Below are 15,538 nucleotides of genomic sequence, written 5' to 3'. Positions count from 1 at the left end.
AGAAAAATTCTTCTTGTCTACTTTATCTATTGCTATGATATTTGATTGTCTTTATACATAGTATACATATAAATCACGTATTTGTAGATTTATAAACTTTGTCTATAGTACAGTGTATACGAATACTGTTAATGGAAAACTTTAGACAGAAAACGAAATTCGTCGTTTCTCTGGTAGTAAAGCATTTAACAAAATTTTGTCATAAATAAAAGAATTAAACAGTTTCCAGCAAGGGTGAAGCGAGTACTTAACATTAATAGAAACGATTTTTAACCACTTTACAGTATAATCACTAACAATACGTATAAATTGAAGTATACGTATGTATATGTATGTACTTGTATACTTTCATATATACAGATTTACTTTTCTATATTTGTAACTATTTGTAATTCGTTACTTACATAAATTTAGGGATATAAAATAACAAAACCAACGATACGAGTTAAATTTAGTTACAAGCATATTAAATATATTGAATTTACTAAAAAATATAAATTCCGTATTAATCTTGTTAATTTCACATCGTTTAGAATTGATAATAATTGAAGAATTCAATATTTAAAACGTTTTATTTGAAAAAATCTAATGATAAACTTAAATAATGATTGCGAGAATTATAAATATTTCCTATCAGCGTTGTTTTATTTTTATTATATTATTTGAACGCCGATTAATAATGATACAATTGATAATAAATAAGTACTGTTACTGTTAAGTTTAACTCATTAAATTCATTTTAAAGTACAGTATAACATGAATGCAATATAATTTGAATTTTCATGCTATGATATTTTTAATGCAAAAGAACAAAAGTAATCCACGATGTTCCATCCGATCCAATTAACAAGATTCTAAGATTTAGAAGTACTACATTATTTTCTCTTTCAAATCAAGCAATTTTCGCATAAGTAACTTCGTTCTTCGGTTATACTGCTAAAAAAAGACAAAACATACTGTATTATATGTATGTAACAAATAGAGCATTTCAATGGGGTCACGTAAATATCTCTAATTGATTAATTATCAGTATATAAAGAAACTATTTAGAGCAAATTAAATTGCTCAAAAGGAAAAAAATGATAGAGAAATAATTTTTCTAAATAACAATTTTTAAGATATTCGAAGGTTATCGGTATGTTTTTAAACAAAATTAAATTCATGTTTTCTTTAATGTAATCTGATAACCCTATTTTACATTCATATAAAGAATATAAACACAAATGTAATAGTGTTCCCATCGTTTAATCTAAAAATATTTTATTCTGAAAGTATCTAAAACCTTTTAAGAAGCTAATATACCTTCTATACACATATTTTTTCACATGCTTAAATATAGGTAATACATTACAGATATTTAGACGATCCCATATACGAGTGTGTAAGCTGGTTCACGTAACCTAGCCCAGACTAACAGAAATTGTCCGCCAAACGACTGTAAAACACCCAATAGACCTCATAAAAGATATAACTTAGAAAACACGAAGCTGGCACCCCGCTGGGGGTAGCCACCCACGTGCTATATTTATTTTTATTTTATTTTTTTTCACCAATAAGATATAACACTTTACCAAATGTCCTTCAGGACAAATTATAAAAAAACCAAAATAAAAAAAAAAAAAAACGACTGTAGGACGATTTCGCTAAGCAATGTTTGTATGTAAGTACTTATATACTAGTATAAGTATATTTTTTAGCGGATTCTCTGCGGCAATTGTATGTGAATCTGGACTAGACTTTAGTATAGTCTACATCGAACACATAAGCATTTTTATATATCTTATAAAAGCTATGAATCCAAACCAATACCAAATAATATACATATTTAAATAACCAATTTTCAAATATAACACTAATTGTAAGAAAATGTTTTTTAACTTCCAACTTTGCTTTCCACTCAACATGTAGAAAATCAGTTAGACACTTGACTAGGTGGTTAATGGCATATTCTTTGTTTATTTAAATACCAGAAAATTAAATGAAATATTACTTTAATTGAATATAATTTTATTGTAATCAAATTAGCTTATTAAAGTTCAATATACGACGTTGATGGAAATAGTTTATCTGTTTAAAAAAAAGATACAATGAAATAATTTTATATATTTAAGGTAGTTACTAATAATAATAATTTAATTAATACATATTAACAGTAGTTATTTATAGTAATTTCTATATAAGACATTATTACTTAAAATACAAGTTAAAATTTATTCGCTCTCCGATCAACAAACCTATAATCTACTCTTAATTTTAATATTATAATTGTTATAATTATAATTCTGTTATATATTAATAACCTTCGGTATTTTTTCGAATGGATTGTTTTTGTATAATAACGATATTGTTAGGTAATAATCTTTTACGGAATTCATAATTTATTTAATAGAAAATCTACTTTGTAAAGTAAAACAAGTTGTTGCCATTTTTTATAGAAAATTATTTCGATAAAATTTCTTTTCGTTTAAAATTGGATATAAAAATTCTATTCAGCCACTCGGTGTTGTCACAAACGTTTCTTATTATTTATTATGTTTCTATAACTGAAAATAACTTGCATTATTAAGCAAAATTTCCTACTTTACGATAAATTTAATAAGATTTAACATATAATTGTTGTATAATTATTGTGATATCACGTAAAAAATGTACTTACAATCCCTTGAATGTATTACATAAACATACTATTTGCCGTTTACACGATATATTTATTACGTGACTAATACTTTTATAGATTCATTTTAAATAATTTCATTATCCTATAATAGAATAATAAATATAAAATAGGTAGCAGATTATTTGAATGCCATAAAAAGACAGGTTTATTTTTCGATAATTGAGATATTTATCGTAGCCAAAATAAAGTGCTACGTACTTAAAATGTTTTATGTTAAAATGTTACAAAGATTTTTAATAAAATTGTTTATATACTCGTATGATTTTCTTCTTAGTATCATATAGAGTCACCAAAATGTTAAAGGCTAACGAAATCAATAATTGAAGCATCACAAGCGAAATTATTACTTAATCTTTACACATTATGGATATTTTCATAAAATTGATTTCTTTTCTTTCTTTCGTTTTTTTTCGAAAATTCAGGAAAGAAATGACAACTCCTGCTAAAACCACGTAGGTCAGTTTTTCGCTAAATCTCAAGAATTGAACTATTAGAAACGTGGAATAATGTTATCGATCAAAGTGGCACATACAGGGTGCGCCGTTAGAATTCGGACAGAATTCAATTTGTAGTTCCCACCATATTAGAATTCAGATGTTTGTGCTGATTGACTCTGAAGTTAGTTAAATATGTCAATAAGTCTTCTATAACCTCAAAATGACAGAACTCGTTAAGCAAAACCCGGAATACGATAGAAGAGCGGCGATTATAGAAAGTCTTCGCGCCGGGTGGATGCCAAAGTGAATCGGAGGAACGACCGTTGGCTGGCCCACAATCTCGAAGATGTTCCTGTTGTGGGCAAAACCAAATTTCCAGCAAGTGTTCACGTTTTGAGCGTTGTCTCAAGTGAGGGCGACGTCATGCCTCCGCACTTCTTCCAAAAAGGCGAAAGAATCACAAAGGAGGTTTATTTGGAGGTCCTGAAGACAGTAATAAAGCCGTGGATGGAAATTACGGCTTCTGGAAGGCCGTATTTATTTCAACAAGATGGCGCACCTGCTCACACAAGTCATCTTGTTCAAAATTGGCTCTCTGACAATGTGGACATGTTTTGGTCGAAAGATTTCTGGCCTCCTAACAGTCCCGACCTAAACCCATTGGACTATTACGTGTGGGGCGTTATCGAGAGACAAACTAATAAATGCAGGCACCCCAACGTCAACTCCCTACGAGCTGCTATCGAGTCAGAATTCGCGACAATTAAACGCGACCAGTTGAAGTCAGCGTGCTCGCGCTTTAGAGCAAGAATAGAGCAGGTCATAGAGGCAGAGGGTGGTTACATAGAATAAAAGTTCTCAGCAAGGACCCTTTAAATGAGATATAACAACATTTTCATGTGTTTTTGTGTATTGACTTAAATAAACAACTTTCTGCACAAAACTTCTTTTGTCCGGATTCTAACGGCGCACCCTGTACATGATTGATTGCTCTTATTTCTATATTTAGAAATTTGTTGTATCTGGAACACAGAAAACAGCCACGCAAGGTCTTTGTCAGAAAAGCTTATAGAACGATTGTACAGGGGGCTACTTTTGAGCTGGTATCTAGGAAGATCATAGACAAATCTTTAGAATTTTTATTTATTTCGCACTTAATAGCCACGGATATGTTATAAATTCGGTATTTCCAAAGGGTAATTTGGAAGCATATTGTGAGGATACAAGTTGCCAAGAAAACCCGGAAAACTCAATTTCCGCAAAACCCGAATACTTCTCATTACTTCAGATAACACCTCAGCCTTGCCAGAGAAAGATGCGCTACGGCAATGTGAAAGGTTGGGCCGAGATCGAGACATTCCTAACGTACGAGCAGTTCAGATACGTTTCAACTTTCGACACGGCATCCTTCAACCCTCGTACGAGACAGACATCCTTAAACATCGACATATTCAAAGTAATCATCGATCAAACACACATAGGTATACACTCAGTCAAAAAAACGTACATGTACACATATACACGTGCTATATTCATTCTCACGTGTTTCTGTTAAAGTTCAAACTTTGCTTGTTATTATTGAATTAACAAGAGGTTCACTTCAGTTCATTTCCACAGATTCATAGATCGTAGCTGATAACATACAGTTATTCAGTGTACAACGATCGTGTCCACGTTAAAGGATTGACGGAAACGGACACGTCCATATAGAAATAAATGAAGAAAATGAAATGACGGTGCATGTAAAATATATTTTTCAATATTAGTGTTCGAAACGCTTTTTACTGAATGTGAAACTGGTTACTAAAATCAACTGATTTATCATGAATACATTTGAATTTTATAGAAAAATATGAAGTAATTGTATAACTAAAAATAAATCCGAAGTCGATAGAAATATTATTGAATTCAAATACGATATTTTTTTGTAACAAATTTTCTAAACGTGTACCATACTTATCAAATATAAAATATATGATTTACTACAATGCTTCAATAAGAACTTTTGTCGATTTGGATCCATTCACTTTTACACATAATTATAATCTTTACTTAATAATACGGATTAATTGATCAAAAACAAACAATCTAAATAATATGATGAAGAGTGTCGTACAGCTTGAGAAGAAAAAAGGTAATATTTACTGAATCACTTATCTGAAAATTATTTGGTTTAGGATTTTCAATAAAAATATATGCGTACTTATTTTAGAATTATTGAAAGAGAAAATTTATAATAGCTTCTTTTAACTTCTTTTATTAGTATTCCAAAAGACAAATGCAATAAAAAAAAAAAAAAATTGGAACGAATTTTTATTGCAACGAAGAATCCCTTCCGATATTGCTTACCGTATTTGTTATTACCGACTTTCTTTGGGACTTTTTCGATTAAAATGTTAACGCTTTGAAAGTCCATACATTATTTCTTTGGCAAATCGATTCTACCTGCAATTGAAGCGATAGTACACCTAGTCACCGAACTCTTCCCGACGGTGAACGAAGGTGTGATTTTATGTAACCCGTGCGATAATCGATCACGTCACGTTGCGTGCCTCCTGATACGCCGTGTCCGTGTCTTCTACTCCATCTGCAATTAAATCTTAGATTATTCCAGATGTCTGCAGATTTTTCGCACTAGCATTTTTGTCTGCATGCAAGTGTATAATTTCTTTTTTTCTTTTCAACATTAAATAGCTAAATTGTAGAAATTTTCTAACAGAAAAATATTTCACATGAAATATGATCCTAATCATAACAAGAATTCCTGTAAGTTAACATAAACATAAATTGTAGAAAATTTCTACAGAAATAGCTTTAAATGATTTCTGTTTTAAAATTTGCGGACTATTTTTTCCATAAAAAAGGGAGAAGAAAATATACAATGAATTGAATATGTAAACGATATCTCAAGATTTCAAACATTTCCGTAAAAGCCTACTTATTTCTCCATCTACACAGGTATCTTATAATAATAATAACTGCATGTATTCAAATAAGTTTCTTGTTAAATGTAAATCTCTCTTACGAGAGTCTAACTTACTCGTGTCTCAATTTTTCATACGTTTGAGAACTTTACTAAATATAACAGATAATACCACGTTATACAGTTAGATGACATTTTATAGTGAGTAGTCTAACAGAGAAATATTCTATGAAAAAGTAAAAGCATCCAATAATTGAAAGTAAAAGAGATATAAACATACATGATATTACATGTATGATGTTGCAACGATATGGTAGCGATTTGAGTAACTCCAGTGAAACAACTTTCAAAAAATAGCTGTGTATCTTAGCCTTACTTGAGAAAGTGGACCGAAAACAATTATATCGAAATCTACAATATAGTAAATCGTACTATTTGATAAAATTTAACGATAGTTTCTTCAAGAATGAAATTTTATTTTCTATTTTCTATTTGTTCCTGCATATATAACATCATTTTCTAGATCCTAAGTAGTGATATCGATACACGACACGTTGAAGATAATTCAGAACGTGATATTGAGTAAAAAATAGCGTACAAAATTCTTCCAGTTCCATAATTAACGAAGTATTCTATCGATTTGAACAAATTTTCTCTTCGAACCTGTTGATAAGTATATGATTTCTGTTTTCGTTTTACTTAAAGCTATTTTAAGGAATCTATTTTAACCATTAAAAATAATTCTTTGTATATCTTTAGCCATATCACGTCTTTATGTCAGTCCTAAAAATCAGAAATAATCATTATTTCACTTTTTGATATAAGTGTTGTTTCTCTTACACGTAATAACGTTTTGCGAGTATAGTTCGGTTCCATGCGAACAATACATGTTTGAAAACGAACACGATAATGAAAATCAATTAATTATACTGTTTATCAATATCATCCTACTTTCATTAAACATTATTTCTCGATAAAAATTGTAAAAATTTTAATTTTTTAAAAGTAAGATATCGTTTAGAAAATCCCTACAGTAAAAACAATTGTGCTTAGAAAAGATCTTTATTTCCAAAGATAGAATGAAAATAAAAATCATATTTGGCTAATTAATAAAGGATAGAGATACATTTGAATTATGAAAACATGACGAATTCGCAAAGAATTAACAACGTTTTTAGATAGCATTCATCATCGAATGTATTGTATTTGATTTTTGAAGATATCTCTATCTGGCATTTTCTATTAAAGATTACCCTCTGAGTTAACTGATAAAGTTTTAATATTCTTTCCTGGTATAACTTGTATATAATGGATTAAATATAATACATGCAATCTAAACTTCTGTGAAATCATATCGTTTTAGCTTTAATTTAAAGTTCAAAGTGATCAATATAGCAAAATTTCAGAATATATATGTACAGTTATATCTTGATACATTTTATGGAAAAGTCCGCAAATCTTAATAATATGTTACATTATACTAAATCAAAGACAGAAAATTGTTACGCGTAACGTCAAGCAGCATGACATTAGTCACGATGCTTCATTCCATAAAATGATTTACATACATATAAATGAATAATACATTAAGGAATACGGCCAAAAAGAGGCTATATAACAAAGTTATCTATTAACTACGGGAAAAAGTTTCCAGTCATTCCTAAATGCCAGGCATATTGCGTATACTAAGTAAGAATTTTTATAAAAATACAACCTACCAGAAACTAGCATTTCAAAATTAACGATATGTACTACCTATATGTATAAGGCATGTATAATAGATACATATAAGGGTACGTATATCATTATTGGATAAAATTCTAGGAAGTCATTTTGATTATTAATTGTTCGAATTTATATTACACAAAATAATTTTTATCTAACTCGACAACATTAAAGTACTTACAGCTTTTCATTGCATGATAAACTCGTTTTAATATAAATTATACCTATAAACGAAATAAGTTTCGATACATAAATTACGATATTTTTTATTTTTTCAATAAAATTCCTAGTTTTCGGACAAACACGAAAAAAGAAGTATCAAAGCCAATTGAAAGACAAATGCATGAAAGCCAAAATATCATAACTTATAAAACATGTTACATTTTGAGTAATATGTCAAACTACATACTAACAAATAAATATTAATTTGATAAATGAAACCACCGACAAAACTGTGTACGATATTCAAGGTTTCTCCCATGCAGATCTCGATACCGTGACAGGTGAAACGTGGATGGTTTTCTGAGAACAAAAAATGTATAGAGTTTGTCTAACAATAAGTTTGAACGTGGGAATTTGCGCAGGATTTATCGCATAGTTGAAAGTATTTTTAACTTATTTCATGAAATTAGTATTGAGAGAAAATAATATTCAGAGCACAAGATTAACGTATATGATGCATTAATGTATCTACACATATATGTCTATTGACATACATAAATTAACAATGAATGAATAAACATTTTCTTAATTTGAATAACAAGGTAACAGTAGTAACAAATTGAGCTACTATTTGGTATACCAATATAGAATGATTTCAATGATTTTCTTAATATGTTATCGGGAGCATGATTCCTCAACAACAACTTTTTCCTGGTGTACACATGATACACATGATATAATCTCAATACATATAATCATAACTATGTAGTTCTCGAGGTATTCGCAAAAAGTTGCCGATACTATTACATTGAATTCTGCCTATAATTGTGCGTCCGTAACAATGTACGCATTACTATTAGTTGCCGGTTACCTTACGACGGTTTATCTACAATTTACGGGCATGTGATTATATTATATATGCACATACTGTGATGTATTTTAAATATGTACGTTTGAATTTTTAAACACAAGGAGGTGAGAAAAAAATACAGCTTCTTTATAGGTGATACAATGCCTGATTACGAGGCGTGCGACTTGATGGGGTGAGCGCCGAGCTCACCATCGCTTGAGCAGTCATTTTTTCGATTACTACATTGGCGATAGTTCGGCAATCGTCTCTAAACACTCTGTATATAGTATTGTATAATATCCCAGGAGTACACCGCCGTCCGCACCTACTGCGAGCAAGTAATGCTGGCAAAGGAGCGGGCGGAGAGAAATCGGGAAAGATCGCAGGATCCATCGCGATCACAGCGACAACGAAGAGGTCCCGCACGCCGTAGGGGGGCTGCACCGCCGCCGCCCTAGGAGCGTCACAACCAGGAAAAGCGGCGCTAGGGGATGTGGTTCCTCCCCTGGCGTTCCCAATTAAATAGGATGCCTCACCCAAAAAACAAGTGGGGAGATGACGACGGGGGGGTGTCCTGGTAGTTATTTCGCAAGAGACCCCGGGGCACCTCCCCTACCAACCGTCTGGAGGACCACCGTGGAGTTTTAGTCGGTAGGAGTCCGACACTACTCGGTTGTTGCTATCGCAACACCGAGTGTCCATAAGGATTTCTCCACGTATAAAAAAAAAAGTATTGTATGATATAGTTATATAAACATAACAGATAAGAATAGGTTTCCAATACCGAGACGTTTGCTGCCATGGACGCACAATTATAGGCAGGATTCATTCAGGTAGCGCTATCGATAATTTTTTGCAAATATCTGAGAAATTAGGACCGTCCGCCACTTGTATGTAAGGAAAAAATTGTTCAGAAGCATGTCCCGACAATACAGTCGTTACCCACTCAATAAAAAAAAAAAAAAATACAAAAATATTGAAAAATTATTGAAATCATTTTATATTGGTATATTAATTAAGCCCCGAAAACTGATTGAATAGTTAAACATTAATTATATTCAAATATGTATACCATGTACTGCAATATCATTATATTATCATAATACAACGAGCAGATTGCAAGTAATTTGAAGTTGTCAAGTTAAATGATTTATACGTTATACCTCATATTAAAAGAATATGATATATTTAACATACCAGATGAAACATATTAACATGATTACACAAAATGTCCCTGATTTTTATTAATATAAACAAATTTTTAAACAGGAAAAGATAGGATTTGCGGGGGCGAATATTATGGTTGTCAAATTATTCTTGTCGAGATTAAATTTTTTTTTTAGATTCAAAATCTCTTATTATTCTTTTATGTAGAATTATTTACTTTTCTATTATTTAAGATATTCAATTCTTGTTATAGCAATATGACCCTGAAACGATTTTGGCATCAAAGTTTAAACCAGATTAATCATCTCTTATTCTTGATTGTATTCACGATCATCACCATGGATAGGTGGAGATTTGGAGGTTTGCTTGTATCGTATTCTACTCGTCATGAGAACCGAACTTATCTAAGAAACCATAAATCGCAACTCAACTCTCCTTTTTGAAGGGTGATGGTAAGATACCATTGACATTATTTACAATATATCTATATTTCGTAGCTAGATAGAAAGTGAATAGCGTAATATTAATGAGAAAACAGGAAATTATTCCTTAGTACATGAAATAGTCCACCCTAAATACAAACACATAATATTGGTGTTTCCAATATGTCCTCTACGTGTTCTTCGTGAATCACGTCTTCTTCAACGCTATTCGATTCTTGTTTGAAAGGTCTTTTCATACAGTGACTATTTTTGTAATATGTATTTGAAATTATGAAGTTAGTTACTTCATTCTATTTAGGATGGACTATCTCATATGCTAAGAGATAATTACCAGTTTCCTTATTAATATATCACGTTATTTTCTTTCTACCTGACTGCGAATTGTAAACGTATTGTAAATGTCAATGTATGAATCAACGAAATCTTAATATTATTTTTTAAGTAAACTGTTGCGACTCGTGGTTCCTTCGACAAGTTTGATTCCCGTGACGAGTAAAAATACTACGACACGAGCAAAGCAAAAATTTGATCTTCAATTTCAATCTCGCAGTAATTCTTTTTAACAAATCTCAGCCGATCCCAAGGTGTATGTAGAATTGCGTTATGGTGGTCGTAACACTTAATTTCTGATTATCCTATAGACACGTAAGTTTGATTAATTAAAGCTTTTCATGGAGTAAAGTATGTAGTGTAAAAACAATGCTTATTAAAATACAATACTTCGTTAATCTATTCCCTTTTCTAAATTTGTTTGCATTTAGTAATTATCAGTTTTTAAACGAGGCTGCACTTTTAGATGGAAGCGTATCATATGTTTTATTTTGCTTGTTCTACAATCAGAACTTGAGGATTTTACATAAATGTGCAAAATTTATAGAATTTTGACTTGCTACATCGAAAGTTAATATTCTCTTCTGTTTTCTCTGCCAAAACGACCTATCTGTTAAGATAATATAACCTAATTAGAGGTTATATTGTTCAGATTGTTGAATTTACATTTACGTTAATTATAAATTTATATGACTGAAAGTATATGATTCTGTGTAAGTGATCGATCATTTGAATACAAAAATAATTTGCCAAGCATAACATCAAACCTCATAACTTTTTTTCAATCACTTTTTCATAACATTAACACGATAATTTTAGTAAAAAAAAAGCTGATCTCATCAAACATAATGTGATATCGTCAACATCATCTACTATCTCATTTTAAAAATTTGTCTTTATAGAAATTCATAGTCAACGACATATTTTACGTTAGAAATGGCCGAGAAAAATTTTTGCAGAACATATATTTGCAATTTCCTATAACCTGAAAATAAGAGTAGTAAGCATAAATTAATATGTGTTATTTCCATTGTTCTCAGAATAATGATTCTTTTATGAGATAATAAAAAATATGTGTGTGGGTAACTCTCTGTTAAATTAGTATTAAATGGATATTATATAAAATGGGCAGACCGTACAGAATGAAAAATTGATACGTTTCTTACTTCAGGCATTCTATAATTTATAATTATTTGTCTGTACTGTGACGTGTAAAGTTTGATGTCTATTAATTACACTAATTATGGAAAGTTATATAATTACTGCTTGTTCTTATTTAACACAATTTTTAAGAAATAATATTAATAATTGTGAGCTGTGACTTTCTTGTAGAATATTGCGAATTATTTTTAATTGCAATATGTAATTTCAGCTTATTCCTTATAACGATGGTACGTAAAAAAACGGAAAAAAATGGCAAAAGAAAGGTCAATCAATGAAATTGACTTTGAAAACAAGTTTAGCAACTTTTTTGAGTAGATATATCGTATGCACGTAAGCGCAGAACCTCGAGTCGCGGCTTTGATATTCAGCCATACCTTGAAATTAGTTCTGAAGGCCAGAAGGATGGGAACGTTGATGACTATTCGTCGTGGTCGAGGTTGTGATCGAGGTTGAGGTCGAGGTCGAAGTCGAGATAGTCGTTGTGATGGAAGTTGAAATCGGAGTCAAGGTTGAGGTCGTGATGGAAATAGGGACTCGGCGACGTTGGGATTCGGAAGCCGTGTTGTTCTGCTGGGATGAGTTAATATGCCGATGTGTCAGATTCGCGGTCGTTGTCATCGGTGGTTCGCTGCTTGACTGGTTGCTGTTAACTTGACTGCTGTTACTGCTGTTCATTGGTAGTAACATTTGACCATCGCCATGAGTCGACGGCACACCGTAGCTTCGCAGTCGATACTGCCGTTGTTGCATTGAAGGACAACGGCTTCTAGCAAAAGTACTCCTGCGTTGCTGCCCACCCGTGGTACTGCGTATATTAATCCCAGGCTATCATCAGTATTTTCATTATTTCCTGCAAGGACCTGTACACGGCTTCTTTCGACAGCACTTGGCCTTTGCCTTGGTATTTCTCTGATGTAGCGGCATTTTCTTATTTTCTATTCAACTCGTACGTATCATTAAATCAAACTATACGCGTTCGTTAAGCTACCTAACTCTTTACTTTTTTTCGTGATTTACCACTGTACGGGTTGAAATTAATTGTCGTCGCAGAAATTCGAACTTTTCTCTAATACTTATTTTATTTTAATATTTATTCTTTTCTATATTTCTCTCGTACTTCTGAATCACAATCACATGCTAATTATACGTAAAATACTGTGTGTTTTATTTATTTCTAATGTTACTTAATGTATTTTCGCTAGTTACATTATAATTACGTAATTACAAATATGTACAAACATTTGTATGAATTGTTGACACATTCATCAATGGCGAAAAGATACTGTACGTATAATATAGGACAAATGATCGCAACATTGATATTGATAGATTTTCAATGCAATTTATATCCTTAGAATTTCTGCGTCGATTAAAATATTCATTGTCATGATAAAATATTGAATGGCGCACAGTAGAATTGTATAGTGTCGAAAAATATTGCAGAATAGTATCAATTTACAGCGCACTTACGATACGCAATTTTGTTTTGGTTATACACGAAACAAAAATTGAACTTGCAATTGATCTATTTACATCACCTTTTATTATCAAAGGACACGTTTAATAAAATATATGATACATTAGGATTAGTGTGAACATTAAGATTTACTATATATACAGAAGCAAGTATGCACGGCATGCTTTTTAGTTAAAAGAAGCAAATGCCTTAAAAAATAATTGGTTTTACACACATATACACACACGCGCACACATAAAGATTAAAACTGTCACGGCATGCAACAAGACATGCATTTTTTCATATTTTTTATTTGTCACTTAGAAAAGAAAATTCATCTGAAAACGCTAAAGATTGTGCTCTAAATTTAAAATATCCAGAAATCCAAAGGGTGTAAATAATAATTGTTCAATATCTTTAGTCAAATACTTCTAACGTTTTTATTTCAGTTAAATGATTATAACTTTTCCATCAGTTAGACACAAGGCCGAAACTTCCGAAAATGTCCATGCTCCGATACGATAGAAATTTTGAAAATAGATCCTTCGTAAGTAAAAAAAATGTTTAAAAGGAGGATTTTTAGCGTCTCATAAGTTGAAACTCTCCCATTTTTCCTAAACATAACTGAAACTTCCTCATATTTTGACATAGATCATTTTTTTCGTATGGTCTGCACACCATTTTTCACTTAGAATTAATTGTATGTTTCTTTAGCCACTCGACTGTTATTCAATGATTACTCAATTTCCTGGCAAGAGAAAATAAATTAATGCGATGCAACATTTTAGAGATACTTGCGAAACACATTTGTACTTATTGTCAATACTCATTACCAACGAATTAACCCTGAATTACGAATTAAAGTAACCACAAGCAATGTAACCAACGTGCAATGTAAACGTCATCCATCGTGCATACATAGATATATAGGCCGATATATAGAAAACAAATAAAAAAATGTTAAAAAGGTGTCTTACCTTCGAGTTGCCAAACATTCTTCTCCTAAACATTGTTTTTATCTAAGCGGAGCCTACATATTTCAAAAGTTTTGGTCTAAATCGGAGCACGAATGTTTTCGGAAGAGATAAATATTTATACACTATGATTGAATGAAACATCTATCTTAGCAATAAATCTGCTATTATTAATTTATTATTTTACTTATTGTCGATAGTGTGCAACAATTATGATTTATGTTACTAAATTGTAAACTTGTGACATTGAGATGAAATAAACAGATGAATTTTCAACGTAAGTAACGTAAAACGAAGGCGATGTAATTTCTTACCTCGAACTGTGACTCATGAGGACTATATTTCTGTAACAGCATATAATGGATCCTGATTGTTTGGAAGCGAGTGATGAAGTGTTGACGTCGATTCACACACAACACAACAAGCAGCTCAAGCAATTTTGTTGTATTTCTTATGTGACTAAATGTTTTAATTCATAGTGAAAATAACATTAATAATAAACTGTGATTGTATAAATATTTCACAATCAGTCAACTTTACAGATTAAAAGTTGAAATAAAATAAGACAAGAAATGTCAAAATATATATTGTTACAATTGAATATCAATGAAAATTAAAGAATTACGTTAAAATCCTCGACATAGGTTTCTTCAAAGGTTTCACCGACATGATTCACCAACACCAATCTTGATCGACAATAGCTTTGATAGACAATAATTTGGTTAATAATAATATTAACCGACAACATTAAGTAATATAAAACCTTACATTAATTTGTAAATGTCTTTGGATTAGGTTATAAGGGTCCTAATGTTTTGGCATGGCATCTCGTAGCCCATAGCGGGTGGCCGGTAGAAGCCGTTTGGGTTGGATTTTGGCTCCTTTACCTTTCACGACCAGACTTGGAATCGGCAAGCTTCTAGTTGGTACAACTTTCCCTGTGGGAACACACACTGGCCGTCTTCCAAGATGTCTTACCCTCATTCAGACATATCCAGTCTTCCGAGCTAATTAGCTTCTTTATTATTTCCATCTGTCACCTGTACCATATATGGGTATGAGCAGTAACGCTTTCAGCAATCCGTATCCCTATTCCCTTAAACCACCTCATGTAATCCACCATTTTCTTCCAATATTCGCTGAACTCATCAACCCTTGTAATCGATGAAAAATATCTAATTGCTATAATCACTCCTTTTATGTTCCTTACTATTACAGCCTCCTTTTTCT

General features: G+C 31.4%; 1 protein-coding gene across 3 annotated transcripts in view; it reads right to left on the bottom strand.

The window, feature by feature from the left end:
* Nucleotides 1-5,254: 5,254 nt before the first annotated feature.
* LOC132907338 (solute carrier family 35 member F3) overlaps nt 5,255-15,538 on the bottom strand; it is a 51,058-nt gene continuing 40,774 nt past the window's right edge. The window contains exons 10-11 of one of the 3 annotated variants that reach the window (XM_060960342.1): nt 14,623-14,652; nt 5,255-5,701 (exon numbers count right to left, since the gene is read on the bottom strand). In XM_060960342.1, the coding sequence (XP_060816325.1) occupies nt 5,587-5,701; nt 14,623-14,652 (145 nt within the window). In that variant the 3' untranslated portion in view covers nt 5,255-5,586. Of the gene's footprint in view, nt 5,702-12,252; nt 12,684-14,622; nt 14,653-15,538 lie in introns of all 3 variants that reach the window. The other 2 variants (XM_060960341.1, XM_060960343.1) reach the window with 2 other exon arrangements.

The sequence above is a fragment of the Bombus pascuorum genome, chromosome 5 (assembly GCF_905332965.1).
Source record: "Bombus pascuorum chromosome 5, iyBomPasc1.1, whole genome shotgun sequence".
NCBI classification, from domain to species: Eukaryota; Metazoa; Arthropoda; class Insecta; order Hymenoptera; family Apidae; genus Bombus; species Bombus pascuorum.
This window is presented reverse-complemented; position numbering and strand designations above follow the sequence as displayed.